Source organism: Petromyzon marinus, chromosome 31, assembly GCF_048934315.1.
Source record: "Petromyzon marinus isolate PM22_M1 ecotype Great Lakes invasive population chromosome 31, UKy_Petmar_22M1.pri1.0, whole genome shotgun sequence".
NCBI lineage: Eukaryota > Metazoa > Chordata > Hyperoartia > Petromyzontiformes > Petromyzontidae > Petromyzon > Petromyzon marinus.
Genome location: NC_133697.1, coordinates 7,404,929 through 7,422,055, shown reverse-complemented (window position 1 = coordinate 7,422,055; position 17,127 = coordinate 7,404,929). Strand labels below are relative to the sequence as shown.

Below are 17,127 nucleotides of genomic sequence, written 5' to 3'. Positions count from 1 at the left end.
TGCCTACGCGGATGGTTATTCTATGAAAAATCGCGTCACGTTAAACATCCACTCTGAACGGCGTAACATAATGTAAGTGCGGGCAGAGTGCTACACACCAAACACTCTTCGAGGCTAGAATGTCGAAGATGCTGACCGCAAGTCCGGGTGCGATTTTGCCATGATAAAGAAAAGATCCGTTCCTGACGATCATTGTTCGAGGGCTTGGAGGGGCTGCCATAAATAAATGCCAAAAAGCTATCCACGTTATGTACGGTGAACTTCTTTTGCACCGTACGTGGCCAACAGTGCTGATCGGAGGTGTGGGAAGATGTTAACGCGAGACAGCAAAAATAATTGCATTTATTCAAATGACAAACATGCCGCCGTTTACAAATAAACGTGGCAATTAAGGCGGGAATTAAAGCCAGTGAAAATAAACTAATTTGCTTAAAGTGCAACTGCACGTAATGAATTTGAAATGTACAGTAAAACCTTGGATTGCGAGCATAATTCGTTCCGAAAACGTGATTGTAATCCAAAACACTCGTACAGTGAGGGAAAAAAAGTATTTGATCCCATGCTGATTTTGTACGTTTGCCCACTGACAAAGAAATGATCAGTCTATAATTTTAGTGGTAGGTTCATTTGAACAGTGAGAGACAGAATAACAACAAAAAAAATCCAGAAAAACGCATGTCAAAAATGTTATGAATTGATTTGCATTTTAATGAGGGAAATAATTATTTTACCTCTCTGCAAAACATGGCTTAGTACTTGGTGGCAAAACCCTTGTTGACAATTAGAGAGGTCAGACGTTCTTGTAGTTGGCCACTAGGTTTGCACACATCTCAGGAGGGATTTTGTCCCACTCCTCTTTGCAGATCTTCTCCAAGTCATTAAGGTTTCGAGGCTGACGTTTGGCAACTCGAACCTTCAGCTCCCTCCACAGATTTTCTATGGGATTAAGGTCTGGAGACTGGCTAGGCCACTCCAGGACCTTAATGTGCTTCTTCTTGAGCCACTCCTTTGTTGCCTTGGCCGTGTGTTTTGGGTCATTGTCATGCTGTAATACCCATCCACGACCCATTTTCAATGCCCTGGCTGAGGGAAGGAGGTTCTCACCAAAGATTTGATGGTACATGGCCCCGTCCATCGTGCCTTTGATGCGGTGAAGTTGTCCTTTCCCATTAGCAGAAAAACACCCCCAAAGCATAATGTTTCCACCTCCATGTTTGACGGTGGGGATGGTGTTCTTGGGGTCATAGGCAACATTCCTCCTCCTCCAAACACGGCGAGTTGAGTTAATGCCAAAGAGCTCCATTTTGGTCTCATCTGACTACAACACTTTCACCCAGTTGTCCACTGAATCATTCAGATGTTCATTGGCAAACTTCAGACGGGCATGTATATGTGCTTTCTTGAGCAGGGGGACCTTGCGGGCGCTGCAGGATTTCAGTCCGTCACGGCGTAGTGTGTTACCAATTGTTTTCTTGGTGACTATGGTCCCAGCTGCCTTGAGATCATTGACAAGATCCTCCCGTGTAGTTCTGGGCTGATTCCTCACCGTTCTCATGATCATTGCAACTCCACGAGGTGAGATCTTGCATGGAGCCCCAGGCCGAGGGAGATTGACGGTTCTTTTGTGTTTCTTACATTTGTGAATAATCGCACCAACTGTTGTCACCTTCTCGCCAAGCTGCTTGGCAATGGTCTTGTAGCCCATTCCAGCCTTGTGTAGGTCTACATTCTTGTCCCTGACATCCTTGGAGAGCTCTGTGGTCTTGGCCATGGTGGAGAGTTTGGAATCTGATTGATTGATTGCTTCTGTGGACAGGTGTCTTTTATACAAGTAACAAGCTGAGATTAGGAGCACTCCCTTTAAGAGTGTGCTCCTAATCTCAGCTCATTACCTGTATAAAAGACACCTGGGAGCCAGAAATCTTTCTGATTGAGAGGGGGTCAAATACTTATTTCCCTCATTAAAATGCAAATAAATTTATAACATTTTTGACATGCGTTTTTATGGATTTTCTTGTTGTTATTCTGTCTCTCACTGTTCAAATAAACCTAACATTCAAATTATAGACTGATCATTTCTTTGTCAGTGGGCAAACGTACAAAATCAGCAGGGGATCAAATACTTTTTTCCCTCAATGTATATCAAAGCACTCGTATATCAGTTGTGATCACGTCTTGCAAAACACTCGCAGACCAAGTTACTCGCAATCCAAGGTTTTACTGTACTTTGATATTCAAAGCTACAAACGCACTGAATAAATCAAGAAAGTTATTCACGTGAAGTTACGACTGGAGTTATCACAGATGCAGTTATTTGCCCACTGCATGTGTCTCCAAGAGCTACTTACCAGGTGATACATAATTTAATTAACTTTATTTTTAACAAAATACTCGACACACGGTGCCAGGAATGCATGGGCTTGAACTTGCGCAAAGATTGATTATGACCATTTGAGCTAAACATAACATATCCCATGTTTACCTTTTCCATATATTTAACTGCCTAAGAGCTTAAATGTAATTGACAATTTGTGACACGGTCGCACCGGCATTTACAAATTGCGCAACAAGCCGAGCGACTTGGCGAGTGATATCCAAACCAGTGCTTGGTTCGTCCGTCACCAAACCGCACTGACCGACATGGCAAAGTCACGTTGAAACAATTCCCCACGACCGACACAGCATGGGGTGGTCTTCATCCAGCAGTGGATTACCAACAGGCTGCAACTGTACAATTTCCAATTGTCGGCACACTCTTTGAAATCTAGCAAATGATTTGGTGACACCGAGTTGGCAGTGGCGGACGCACGCAGACAAATAACATGGTGGCCTTAAAAGGGAAAATATGTAACGGGTGACATTTTTGGCAATGGCCCTTCTTCATGGACTGTGTGTCTATTCTGTGGTTCTTTTGGTAAAGTCACGTAGATAAAAAAATATAACAATAAAATAATAAAAATAAAGTGAATAAAAAATAAATAAAAATATCACATGTCATTAAGAAGGGCCTTCTTCAGGCACTGTGTGCCATTAAGAAGGGCCTTCTTCATGCACTGTGCGATTAAGAAGGGCCTTCTTCAGGCACTGTGCCATTAAGAAGGGCCTTCTTCAGGCACTGTGCGATTAAGAAGGGCCTTCTTCATGCACTGTGTGCCATTAAGAAGGGCCTTCTTCAGGCAGTGTGTGCCATTAAGAAGGACCTTCTTCATGCACTGTGTGCCATTAAGAAGGGCCTTCTTCAGGCACTGTGCCATTAAGAAGGGCCTTCTTCAGGCACTGTGTGCCATTAAGAAGGGCCTTCTTCATGCACTGTGTGTCATTAAGGGCCTTCTTCAGGCACTGTGTGCCATTAAGAAGAGCCTTCTTCATGCACTGTGTGCCATTAAGAAGGGCCTTCTTCATGTACTGTGTGCCATTAAGAAGGGCCTTCTTCAGGCACTGTGTGCCATTAAGAAGGGCCTTCTTCATGCACTGTGTGTCATTAAGGGCCTTCTTCAGGCACTGTGTGCCATTAAGAAGGGCCCTCTTCATGCACTGTGTGTCATTAAGGGTCTTCTTCATGCACTGTGTGCCATTAAGGACCTTCTTCATGTACTGTGTGCCATTAAGAAGGGCCTTCTTCAGGCACTGTGTGCCATTAAGAAGGGCCCTCTTCATGCACTGTGTGTCATTAAGGGTCTTCTTCATGCACTGTGTGCCATTAAGGGTCTTCTTCATGCACTGTGTGCCATTAAGAAGGGCCTTCTTCAGGCACTGTGTGTCATTAAGGGCCTTCTTCATGCACTGTGTGCCATTAAGAAGGGCCTTCTTCATGCACTGTGTGTCATTAAGGGTCTTCTTCATGCACTGTGTGCCATTAAGGGTCTTCTTCATGCACTGTGTGCCATTAAGAAGGGCCTTCTTCAGGCACTGTGCCATTAAGAAGGGTCTTCTTCAGGCACTGTGTGCCATTAAGAAGGGCCTTCTTCAGGCACTGTGTGCCATTAAGAAGGGCCTTCTTCATGCACTGTGTGCCATTAAGAAGGGCCTTCTTCATGCACTATGTGCCATTAAGAAGGGCCTTCTTCATGCACTGTGTGCCATTAAGAAGGGCCTTCTTCATGCACTGTGTGCCATTAAGAAGGGCCTTCTTCAGGCACTGTGTGCCATTAAGAAGGGCCTTCTTCAGGCACTGTGTGCCATTAAGAAGGGCCTTCTTCAGGCACTGTGCCATTAAGAAGGGCCTTCTTCAGGCACTGTGCCATTAAGAAGGGCCTTCTTCAGGCACTGTGTGCCATTAAGAAGGGCCTTCTTCAGGCACTGTGTGCCATTAAGAAGGGCCTTCTTCATGCACTGTGTGCCATTAAGAAGGGCCTTCTTCATGCACTGTGTGCCATTAAGAAGGGCCTTCTTCATGCACTATGTGCCATTAAGGGCCTTCTTCATGCACTGTGTGCCATTAAGAATGGCCTTCTTCATGCACTGTGTGCCATTAAGAAGGGCCTTCTTCATGCACTGTGTGCCATTAAGAAGGGCCTTCTTCATGCACTGTGTCATTAAGGGCCTTCTTCATGCACTGTGTGCCATTAAGAAGGGCCACTGCCTAAAACACCACCTATTTTAAAAAATATTTTCTTCGAAGGCAGTGTTATTGAAGAATGTGCAAAAGTATTTTAAATCAACGACCAAAACAAAACAAAAAAGTGCTCGTGTTAACTTTCGTTCAATAAATCTGCCGTTTTTTTCGAAGGGCAGCATGGTGCAAATATGGGTGTGAAGGCCAAAGTGAGTAAATAATGCTGTGAATTGACAGGTCAACGTTGTTGAAATCAGAGGGCACATGTGCTGCTGCTGCTGTGTTAGTGGGCGCAGTCATGCGGGCATGGTTTTAAAGGCAGCGTTCAGGGATTCCTGCAACATTGCCCTGCTCTCAATCAGAGTGTTTATCCAGTTGGTGGGCGGGCAGGCAGGCCACCCCCACGAAGGAGCGGCTGCATCCTATCAGCCTTGTTGGCAACAACACTGAACCACGTGTAATTTTCCACTATGGAGGTGAATGAACTGGTAAATACGTAAGCCTTTTCACCGAGTAAGCACATTAATGAATCCAGCATTAGCTGGTAAAACTGTTGGCGCTCGTTACACCTTACTGCAAACTTCGTTTTTGGGCACTGACGGTGAGCCTGGGTTCTGGAGTCGACACGCTCCGCTCTTGACAAACAAACCTGGTCCACATCATCATGGCACTTTAAAAGGGAGGCTCACATGGAGCATGGAGAACCATGTTAAAATTCTACAGGGGAACGACGAGCCGAATCAGTGGGCACTCCTGCCGCATCGCTCTCAACAGCCTCCCCCGCGTAAGCCGAGAAGCGCCAACCGAGCAACCTCCAACTTCTGTGCGGGAAGCCGAGATACGTGCCAGCGCTGGCCCGAACCACCTTAAAGGAAAAGATCTTGTGGCTTTTACACGTAAAAAAAACTCCGCCAGCACATAATGAAGGGGTTACCTCTCCATCTTTGCCTCATCTCTCTGTATACCGAGTTATAACGGTCTAATAGACGCTACTGCATGAAACCTGGTCCACCTCATCAGTTAGGTGGCTGTGGCAAGATGAACTAAGAAGACCATAAAGAAAACGTTCTATTGAAGCCTCTGTATTGAAGATAAGCAGCCTCCACTCTGTTGTATTCATGGAATTGGCACAATAAATCATGCCCTTGAATCTGTATATAACAGAGGACGTAGCTGCAGCACTTTATGGAAAGGCTGCAACTGCTATTTCAGTTCAGGCAGTTCTCTGCAGCACCTTAAAAAAAGGTGTGCATTGTAAGATCACACCTTTACCATCACGTCGTCAAGTTGTATACGTGAAAGCATCTCCACGACGACCAGTAAATTCACGTAGGCACATGGTAAGGCTGACAGCATAATTGGCAAACACCGAAAACTGAAGGTTTTTGCGGTTGTGCTGCACGGCTCTCCGATGCGTTCCCGGGTTTGCCACGTGTTGTTCGGTACGACGTTCAAGATTCGTTCCATGCGCTGGGAACTTTTGAGCAACGGCAATATTCAGTTCATCATGAACCCAAAAACATGTCGAAGAGCCACGATAAAATAAACAATGTGGTGTGGAGCACAGCAGGGGATTTTTTTTTTTTGGGGGGGGGGTAAGGGGGGTAATGGCTTGAGCTCAATGGCTTTGATCTGGCAGGGTCTGGAGCTAATGCCCTCCAATGAGAGCTGAATTTGTGCCTCTTTGTTAGAATGGTGATGGTGCCAGGACATGGACCAAGTTAATTAATCAAGAATAGCACGTGGCGACCGCTGCCGTCTAAAAACATCAGGCTTACTCGGTGGCATTGATTTTCAAGGCCACTTTGCGCTGATGAAGACAAAACCAGCACAAGGTTTGCATTGATTTAACAAAGGCTTCTGGGGAAAACATTTTTCTTGAAGTATTGTTGGTTAAGGAGCTGCACGTTGTTTCATTTTAGTAAATTCCTTTATTAACTGATATAATCTTTAAAATATATGCAAATAATATTTAGTTAAGGCTATACCGTAGGTACATTTTATAAATGAAATATTTGTCAAAATAATGCACCCGAATTGAGTAGACACGTAACCTGGTACATACGCAAGATAAGGCCGTGATGTAATGGTTGGCACACTGGGATTGCAACCCAGAGTTTGCCAAGTTCAAGTTCGATCTTCTTGCACGGAAGTCGAGACGATGGGCGAGTTTCTTAATCCCCCCGGGCTCTGTCTACCCAGCAGCATAAACGGGTACACTACAGTTAGCATATCGGTAGGTCGCGTGTGGTGGGGTAATGTGTGGGTACCTATATCTCTTACAAGATGTGAGGCCAGCATGGAAGAGTAGCTCTAAATATCCTCGGGGGTTGGGGGGGGAGATCTAGCTCCCTCTAATGGGAGACCCTTCCGCGTCTGGTATGAGCAGGCAATTGCAAGGCCACATCGTTTCACCTCTTTAACTCAACTATGGGAGGAGGGAGGAGGGAGGAGGAGGGAGGAAAATAAAAACACGTACAGACGCAGGGCCGCACAGAAGTACCTGGAGCCTCCGGGGCAGAATGGCACGCGGAGCGGGGCGGGGGGGGCATTAATAGTGACAAAGAAAAAAAAATCCCGCTGCGGTGCCCCCTCTTTTGTGTGAGGTGCAGAAAAATGTTCCCCTTTTGCCCCCCCCCCCCCCCCCCCAACACACACCAGCCAAAATCTGGGCAGCCCTATATGGACAGAACACGTGTGTGACAAAAAGTGCGAGGGAGGGGGAAAATAGATAGCGACAACACCCACTCACTCGAGTTCAGCAGCACCATGGCCTTGAGGCAGATGAACTCCTCCAGAGTCACGCTGAGCTCGATGAACTGAGAGGCTGTCCGCAAGAGCAGGTCAAAGATGTCCACGATGCCTTCCACGCAACAGCCGTCGTCCCTGGAAGGAACAGGCCGCACACGTGGGGGTTTCAAAAGACGGCGAGATAGCCGGGCTCGTTAAGTTTGTAGCCGGGAAAAAAACAAGTAACGTCAATGAACCGATTTGAAGCAATGAACAAGAGGCATCTTTGTCCCCTCAAGGTCCCCAAAATCTGGGGATGCAGTTCTTCTCTGTATGCCGAGGTCGAGGTTTTAGTCAATGGGTGACCGGGCTTTTTCCTGTGTAACCCCAAGGCTATGGAACGCTCTTCCATGATATATCAGGATCTCCGAGTCTGTGGACATTTTTTTTAAATGCTTCTTAAAACCTATGTATATGTTTCCGCTTATCAAACTATTAGTTCATTTAGTAAATGATTTTTAAAATGTATTTATAAAATTATTTTCATGCCGAGCGTCTGCTGCTGCTGTGTCCTGTACAGCGCTTTGAGATCCCTGATGAAAAGTGCTATACACATGTAATTAGTATTATTGCGGCAGAGAGAAATCAAATGATGTTGCCAACTCCGAGGTGAGTGTTATTCCAGCCATTCTGCATCCACCATGAACAACCATGTCGCTCATGCGGTTGTATGACGACACTTCACCACGCTGAGCAATGCGGCGCTGGTGAAGGGGTAGTAAAGGTGGGCAGAGCCGGTTCAGGTATAAATTGTCACCGATTTTAGCCGTGACAAACAATCGAACTTCAGTTGCTGAGTTCTGAGCGAAGCGCGCTCAGCACTCTGCCGCCGCTAAACCCATACAAAAGTGTAAATGATACATATATATCTTCTTTGGTTCTTTCGGTAAAGTCACGTAGAATGAGAATAAAATAATAAATTGATAAAATAAAATAACACAATAATATTCTCACGACGTTTCGGCCACAACACAAGCGGCCTTCATCAGGTCTGGTAGGACAGCTCCAGCGCTGTCCTATCAGACAGACAGTCTCGTCCCTTCACCTGATGAAGGCCGCTTGTGTTGTGGCCGAAACGTCGTGAGAATATTATTGTGTTATTTTATTTTATCAATTTATTATTGTATTCTCATTCTACGTGACTTTACCGAAAGAACCAAAGAAGATGAATCATTGCAGTCACGAAAGCTTTAAATCGATACATATATAGTTTTTAATATCTGAGCAGGAACACGTGCTAATCATGTGAGCGCAAAGCAGAACATCACAGTCCTTAGTCACACTCGTGGCTGAAGTCCGATGAGACTCTGACCCTCTTCGAGGACTTGTGTAGATTACGCTTACATAAAATATCAAGCGACACAAATAGCAATATATAATGTATCAATATTCTCATTGGCCATGTAGTGAAATAATATACCGCTTGAGTGACATTACAGTGTTGTGCAAAGAGCAGACGGTGGATAAAATCAGTTTAGTCTATCAACTGCTGCACAATGGAAAGTTTAGACAATTATGAACCAGCAAGCAGCTGCCGTGAAATTGTAACAAAATGCTTCTTGCCTCGACAACCAAAGCCTCAAATTTGGAATGCAGGGATAAGCCAACGGTTTTGAAATAAAGATATTTACAGCACTTATCTATGATTGACAGGAATCCTTCGACACGGTGAGCACATTTTTGAAATGCCCAAGGGCGCACGTGGAGGCACGACAGGCAACGAGCATCTTTAACAAACGTGCGCACGAAATCCACAGGTGACTAGATTAGAGAAAATCTGAGGTGTGAGAATAGAGCCATCGGCAAACAAACAACCCTCACCAACCCTACACAGGACAAACAAAAGCGACGAGACAGGCATAATGATACGATTCTTTGAAAAGGTCTGCATTGCCCCGAGCAAGCAAGAAATAACGATGAAGATAACGTTCAAGGTCAATGTTGGCATTTTGTCAATTTGGCCCAACAGAGGAATACGTGACTGTCAACTGAGATGCACATGAACATAAACTGAGGTGAACGCGCATAATGTGTCGGCACCAACAAAAAAATTATCAGTGATAGAAGCAGTCATCAACCTTCGTCAGTCTTTATCTTCACATTTTTTTTATCCCACGAAGAAAAATTCTAACAATTATATATACACAACTATTAAATATATATTAATAAATATACTCTTTGGTTCTTTTGGTAAAGTCACGCAGGTATAAAATAAAATTTCTACCTACGTGACTTTACCGAAAGAACCAAAGAGTATGGATTCCTGCAGTCACGAAAGCTTCAAATCAAGATGGTATATACAACTATTGAACGCCCCTTGTTAATACATTGGAGGTTCAAGGACTCCCAATGTTCCATTTGGCCAAGGGTATTTTTGACTATACTTCACCATCCTAGTCAGTGTGGGTTAGTGAAGGCGATCCCAGGACCAGTTTAGATATCACTCATCACTAATGTTAACTGTGGTCAGAAATCAAATTCGGTTCACCAAGTTCAGAGTGCAGCGCTCTTACCATTGTGCCACCTTTTGATTTAAAGCTTTCGTGACTGCAGGGATTCATATTCTTGGTTCTTTCGGGAAAGTAACGTAGAAGGGAAACAATAAAATAATTTAAAAAAAAACAGTTATCGTTGAAACCTTCTGCTGCCAGGCCAGCAAGATTATACGGCTTACCAAAAATACATAAAGTAGATACACCCCTTCGTCCCATCGTCTCTACTATCAACTCAGCCATCTACAAACTGGCTCATTTTCTGTATGAAATCATATGGCCTTTCACTGGAAAAACCACCTCTGTGGTACAAAATTCTACTCACCTGGTATCGACAATCAAGGGTATTTCCCTGTCCCCAGACGACCTGCTTGTCAGTGTTGATGTAGTTTCCTTATTCACCAAAGTTCCTGTACCTGACACCATCGCAATCATTGAAGACTTGGTTCATCAAGGACTAAACACTAAGGTACCCCCCCTGGTAAGACACTGCTTAACCAATACATACTTCACTTGGAATGGAACTTTCTACAAACAAACTGAGGGCACCCCAATGGGCTCCCCCCTATCTCCGGTTGTAGCCAACATTTTCATGGAGAAATTTGAGACTGACGCCATCCAGACTGCCACTCTGCGCTCAACCTTATGGAAGAGGTACGTGGATGACACTTTTGTCATCTGGCCACATGGCCGGCTTGCTCTAGACCAATTCTTCGACCACATCAATTCCATACACCCAGCCATCAGATTTACCATGGAAGTCGAAAAAGATGGCAAGCTACCTTTTTTGGATGTTCTAATAAAAAGAGACCTGATGGTTCAATGAGCCACTCTGTCTACAGGAAAGCTACCCATACGGATGCTTATCTGAAACTGGATTCCCACCACCATCCATCCCAGAAGAATTCCCTCATCAAGACTCTGCACCATAGAGCCCAATGCATATCTGACCAGGAACATATAGCCAGTGAACTCAAGCACGTACACCAAGCTCTTAAGGCTAATGGTTATTCAAACTACACAATCCGCAAAGCTATCACTCCAACCATGAAGAAGGACCCTCTTGAGGAGCCTTTCAAAACCATCACTTTACCCTACATTGCGGGGATCACAAAAAAGATCTCCAAAATATTGAATAAACACAAGATCCAGGTCCGATTCAACACATTACATAAAATCCGTGATTTGGTTCCGTCTGTAAAAGATGTGATTCCGGGCATACAGTACCCTGGCATCTACAAACTTGGTTGCCTCTGTGGTAGTAGTTACATTGGAGAAACCAAACGACATGTCTCGGACCGCATTTGTGAATACAAAGCAGAACTGAAACACGGTAGGGCCAACACCTCGGCCGTGGCAGATCACTGTTATAATTCAGTGGGTTCACATGACATTGACTGCTCCAAGACTTTGCAAGCCATCTGGCTACCATGAGAGATTCGTTCATGAGGCTATCCACATATACAAGCACAGAGACAATTTCAACCGAGAACATGGATTCTGGCTTAGCAATCATTGGAAGGATTCGATAAACCATTTCGGGTCTTAATTGATTGAGCACGCTTAAGGTGACTTTCAGACCGCATCCATTATTTTCGTCTCCCCCCTCCTCTTTTCCAAACATAGATGGACTCGTCCATCTGAACAAACTACCAAATCACTCTCCGTGCTGCTAACGTTAAAAATAACCGCCACTTTTTTGAAATTTTCTTGTTGTGGTTTTCACACCTGATGATGATTGCTTGTGTTGCAGTCGAAACGTCGTGAGAATTTTACTACTACTGGTTGCACCAGGTTTGTATATTTCGCAATTTAAAAAATATATATTATTCTTTATACACATTCGTACTCACAATGTGACTTGTGCTTGTATGTTTTCGTACATAGTTCTAAATTTTGTATCACAAATGTGAAAATGGGCACATAAAACGTTTTATTCAATTTCGACTACTAAAAATGTCTTTCTGTAGAAATGTATGCGGACAAATCAAGCTTTCCCACACCCAGGCCCCATAACAAATGCTTTTAGCAAATTATCAAAACCATTTAACACTGGGGGAATCAGAATGTGTATTTATCCTGGAGAAACCCAAATAAAGTGACAAAAGAAAGAGAAGTGTGGGGCAAGGTAGATACGCTATCTACCCAAGATCATTCACAGCAGCAGCAGTAGCAGTAGGAGCACAAGTAAAAGCGTTAACATAAACGGAGTGAATATCAACTATGTTAAGAGCTTCTGACGATATAAGCCATTATAACAGAAAAACACTGGTAGATTTGCATGATATTAACCAACCCATCCATCGCAGATGAATGCTAATGAGCTTGTAGGTTCCTATACAAGTGTACTAATTATTTTATTCGTTTCTGAGCAATAATACATTTTAAATCACATTCAAGCAAAGCAGAGAATCGAGCATCTAGTCACACTCTTGTCAAAAGCCTGATGAGGTTCTGACCTTCTTGGAATTACATGTACATTGCACTTACATTAAATATGAAGCGACACTAATAGCTGGAGTTCTCCACGGAGTTGGCCCTTTAACAATATAATATATATATTCTCGGCAGGCCCCGTGGCATTGCGGTGTAAGACACGAGTAACATTACCCTGTTTAGTGCTGTGGAAGCGGTCCAGCGCCTAGCAGATGCAACACACTAGACATTTTTGGGCATTATGTTCCATCACGTAGCCATCGTGGGAATTTAAATTAGGTCCCCTATAAGTTGCCTTGCCACTATAGCAGAAGCCCTGCATTTGAAATGCACGTGTAAAAAAATGTATTTTTTAAAAACAAAATAAAGATATTGGCCGTGTGTATGTTGATTGGCAATAAAACGCGACGCGATAAAAAATGTTTAAGTACCCAACGGAACACCCCGAGGCACAACTAGAGGCATTGAGCATAACAAAAATTTACTTTAACAAACGTGCAAAGAGAGAAAGGTCAGCAAATAAACAAGGAAGTCTACAAGTGACTAGATTAAAGTAAAGCAGTTCTTCCAGCACTGACACTGTGTCTACGGGACATCTGTGAAAATTACTGGACATCTGTAAAAAAAGAGCTTTATAGCCCATCTCCATCACCAATTCAATTCTAACTCCATTGCATGAACAAGCCAGATCTCGTCAGATGTAGTTATTTGCACCAATGACCAGACTCTGGAGACATGTCGTGTTCGTGTTAGCCCCTAGTCATTGCAAATATACCCACACAACCCTGGCCCAGCGTGAGTGTGGTACGCATACCAAATCAATTATGATCGGCAGGGAGATGGTATATAGTCCAGAACTGCAAAATTCCTTAACCCAAACGTCATTCGGCACTGTGGGATGGCGCTTTTGGAATGTGAAATGTCTCCAAAGTCTATTGATGTCAACCAGTCACCTGGTAACATAGACATATACAATCTCCTCTCGATCTTGAACTTTCTGGTATTCACATACAAGTTCAACGCCTACAGGTGCATTTCAACCTGTAGCTTCCACAGGACTTTGGGGAAAGAAATTACCAGGATTAGAACCCATAGTCCTCCTGACCCATGCCCTCCAGAAGCACAGAAGCTGGTCCATCTCCTCCAATCGTGCCACCCTACTAGTCAAAACCAGGTCTTGTCATAATTTCCCGGAGCATAATCTTTCATTGTAATTTACAGAACCCAGTGGTCTGAATCAAGACTAGACTCTAGTTCTGGAAAGCCGACAAACTTCCTACCAGAAGTATAAAGGGGCTCATACTTCAAGGGATATTCAGCTTACCGACAGTCAGTTGGCTTACTTATCTGTAGAGCTACAAAGAGCATCTGCCATTGTATCTATACCCATTGCCTTTGATTTTACCACAATGGATCTAATTCCCTTTGTGGGAATGACAGTTCAGCTTTCCCATCTGGCCAAATCACTGCCCTTTAAGCAGCCACCCTCTGTTTGCTCTTTGTCTCGTAATTTGTTTTTCAGTTTGTCCTGGAGGTCACAAAAAAACACTCAGCCCATGTACATACATAGGGTGGACTTTGCACAGCGGTACACTAAAAAATCCAAACTCTGCTGTGCGCGACTGCACCTATGAAATCCAACCATGGAGCATGTCACTTCGCAATACCAGGCCCATAAATGTGAAGGCGGTGGGTGGGAGCATCTGCAATTCACCAACTCTCATACAAAGCAACTTAATGGCTAAATCACTGACACCTGAACCTGTAATGCTTGCTCCACATGAGTCATACCAAGGCTTTTTTTGCGTTTAGTTTGTTGTCCTCCCCCCCCCGCACCGCCGATTACCACAGTTGGCTACGTAAAGTGCGAAAGAAGTTCAACAGAGATACAAAGCAAGGCTATATAGGTCTCCAGCAAATCTACCCTAGCTGGCTACAGGGCTCGGGTAGGGTGGTCTTAGAGCAAAACTGAAGCGCAGCATTTGTCTACCGCACGGGCCTTCATGCCGGTTGAAGACCTCACCACCAGGGCGAGAGAATCTTTGCCGGTGTCCGTGACATATCCAGCGGTCGCCAACGCATCCTCAAACCCACGTGGCTTCTTCCTGTTGTCCGACTACGTCGGCTGAAAACTTGCGTCTCGTTTGCGAGTTCTTAGATTTGCAAGGTGCTTCAAGATGATGTGGCATTTCACATTTTCAAACAAGCAATTCAAGCACAATAAAAATTGCCATGCCCTTCAACAATTACTTTGCCATTGGTAAAGCTAATCATGGATCTGTAATATTGACTAGAAAAACAATTACAACTGCATGTATAAACAGAAATGTCACATTTGGGAACAGTGAGCAACAATTTAGTGAAATTAATGTTGCTATTTTTGCCGAAATCAACAATAGCTCTGTCAGCAGGCTACATTGATGGAACTTGCCATAGACTTTAATAATGTGACATTTTCTCAACGTTAGTTGTTAATACATTTTTCATGATGAAAATACATTTCTTCCCACATGACACCAAGTGAAAAGATGAAAGAGGTTTCTAACATTCGAATTCCCAGTGAGGTTGGAACTTGAGGTAAAACGATTAATCGATTTATGCCAATTCTTAAGGCTCCCAATACAAACACGTGTAAGAATCGATGTTTTTTTAATGTATATACATTAATTATGAAAAAATGAAAAACAAATGTTACATTTAGGCTGACAGAGTGAACAAAACTGCACAAACAAGAGATTAAAAAATAAGAAACTATACATACAACTTGGTAACAACATGTAATCGGCACGATGCCATCAGAACAGTGCAACCCTTCACGTTAGAGAATGGCCCACAGAGGTGGACACCACAGAGCTACTTCTGAGATCCCTTTAAAGTGACCTGTTTCACAAATAGGGGGCAGCACTTTCTCATCCTCTCTGCCACTGAGAGAAATGTTAATTTGCATGACCTATCAAAAACCAGGCATGTGAATTCTTACAACTGGAATTTAGCAAAAGTGCAGAACCGAATTTAACGTGATGGATTTTTGTGTTGTGTGCAAGTCATTGGTGACCAGGCTGATATAATAATCACGACACTCACTATACTTGAGAAGCCTGGGTTAATTACAAGTGGCTATCTGGATTCAATCTCAGGACCACAAACAGTGCCAGATCAGTGCCGTGGACAGAGCTACTTCACCACCCCGTGCCCCCATGCCGCTTCATCCCACGTGGTGCTACAGTTGCCCTTTGTGACAAATTCAATTCCCAAGCAATTGTCGAATTTCTTTGCAATTTCTGGAACCCATTTGTCACCATGAACCTATTGTTACGTAAAAACTGATATCCTTAAGAGTGCAATCCAAAATTGCTTTAGAAAATATTCACCAGGTAAACAGTACAGAACGTACTACATCACGTCATCGTTTGCAACATCAGATAACAAACAAAAAATATTTCACAGATGAGAAGCAAAATAATGCCCTGGATGTAATGTCAAGCTCTGCCTTGGAGTAGTCCCATAGGCAATCACAACAACGTTTAAATTCCCTAACAAATTTAAAACCTATAACAAAAAACATGTGTTGCTTGAGCTTCTCAAGCAAGTTTTAGATTGTGTATGATTACAGAATTGAGTTTTAAAAGTCAATTATTTATGTTTTGCTGCCAACACTCCTGGGCGTACAATAAATGGTTTGGGGTTCACGTGACTGATTACTCATTTGCTTTGTTACGTGTCCAATATATTATTTGCCAAAGCGCGAGTACACTGACATACGCCTAGCCGGAATGGCTCATCGATTGCCTACGTGGGATGGCAGGATAGATATGCTATTACGGCAGTGTAAGAATATAACAGAAACATCGTCATACTTACAACAATTAGATTGTGCAAGAAAAACAACCAATTTTAACAGTGGAAAACATTAATCAAATACCAGTGACAGTGTGTAAACACAGACAACCTAACGATGCACATTGAAATGTGGTGGATGAGAACAAAACGCAAGTAGATTTGTTGTGATTGCGAGGCGACATGCCCGGAATTTTGATGATAAACAGGCGTGCACATCAACCTTACTGCCTATAAGTTGTTGTGTTTTTTTTTCTGCCAAGGCTCTGTCCTTCCCTCGAAAATAAAAGGTGGATTCCCAACCTCCTCGGCATCAAGCTACGCATACCATTTTCTGAAATACCGAGAACGGTGGCAAATTTAAGTTGTATTGCTTGCGAAATCGTCACACATTTCCGTCAATGTTTTTGTTACCGAGAGGCATTTCAGTAACGTGAAATTTATGGTGCAGTGCCACGTTTTTGAATAAAATTGTTTCTTTCTCCTTCCTACAGTAGATGGCTGCCTTCCCGATCAGCACTGACAAGCGAGAAGAAGCGAGGTCACAAAACTCCCACAGCCTGCACGGCACGCGGAAGCCCTCATCCAACGGTGGACTGACAAAAGCGCCGTGTGTATACGCGTACACGGAATTGCCAGAGTAGTAAATAAAAAAAATCATCTTTTTTTTTAAAGATTCAGCAGAGACTACACTCCGTACTTCGTCATTTGACAAATAACAATACAATTAAAATCAATTTGCAAGCAAAACACATGCTAGGTCACTATACTCTTGGTTAACAAATATTGCATGAAAGCTTGCAATTTCATTAGCCCACTATCGAGATAATTTGATAACTAGCATGCAGCTACCATCACTCACCTGAGATGTACACAGCAAAAGCTACAAATGCAAAAATAAAGGCATTATACGTGAATATCTTCCAGAGTAAGTTGCCAATGATCGACTGAAACACCCAGCAACGTGTTCACTGCTTGTTCCAGAAGTTCACGGTTAGAATCCAGCGGCCACCCTGG

The 17,127-nt window shown here is 43.5% G+C and overlaps 1 protein-coding gene across 8 annotated transcripts in view; it reads right to left on the bottom strand.

Moving 5' to 3' along the window:
• The window catches only part of LOC116947742 (estrogen receptor beta), a 146,642-nt gene that overhangs the window by 40,604 nt on the left and 88,911 nt on the right, over positions 1 to 17,127 (bottom strand). For all 8 annotated transcript variants that reach the window (XM_076070808.1, XM_076070809.1, XM_076070811.1 and 5 more), the window contains one exon: positions 7,308 to 7,441. In XM_076070808.1, coding sequence (XP_075926923.1) covers positions 7,308 to 7,441 — 134 coding nt within the window. The remainder of the gene's footprint in view (positions 1 to 7,307; positions 7,442 to 17,127) is intronic.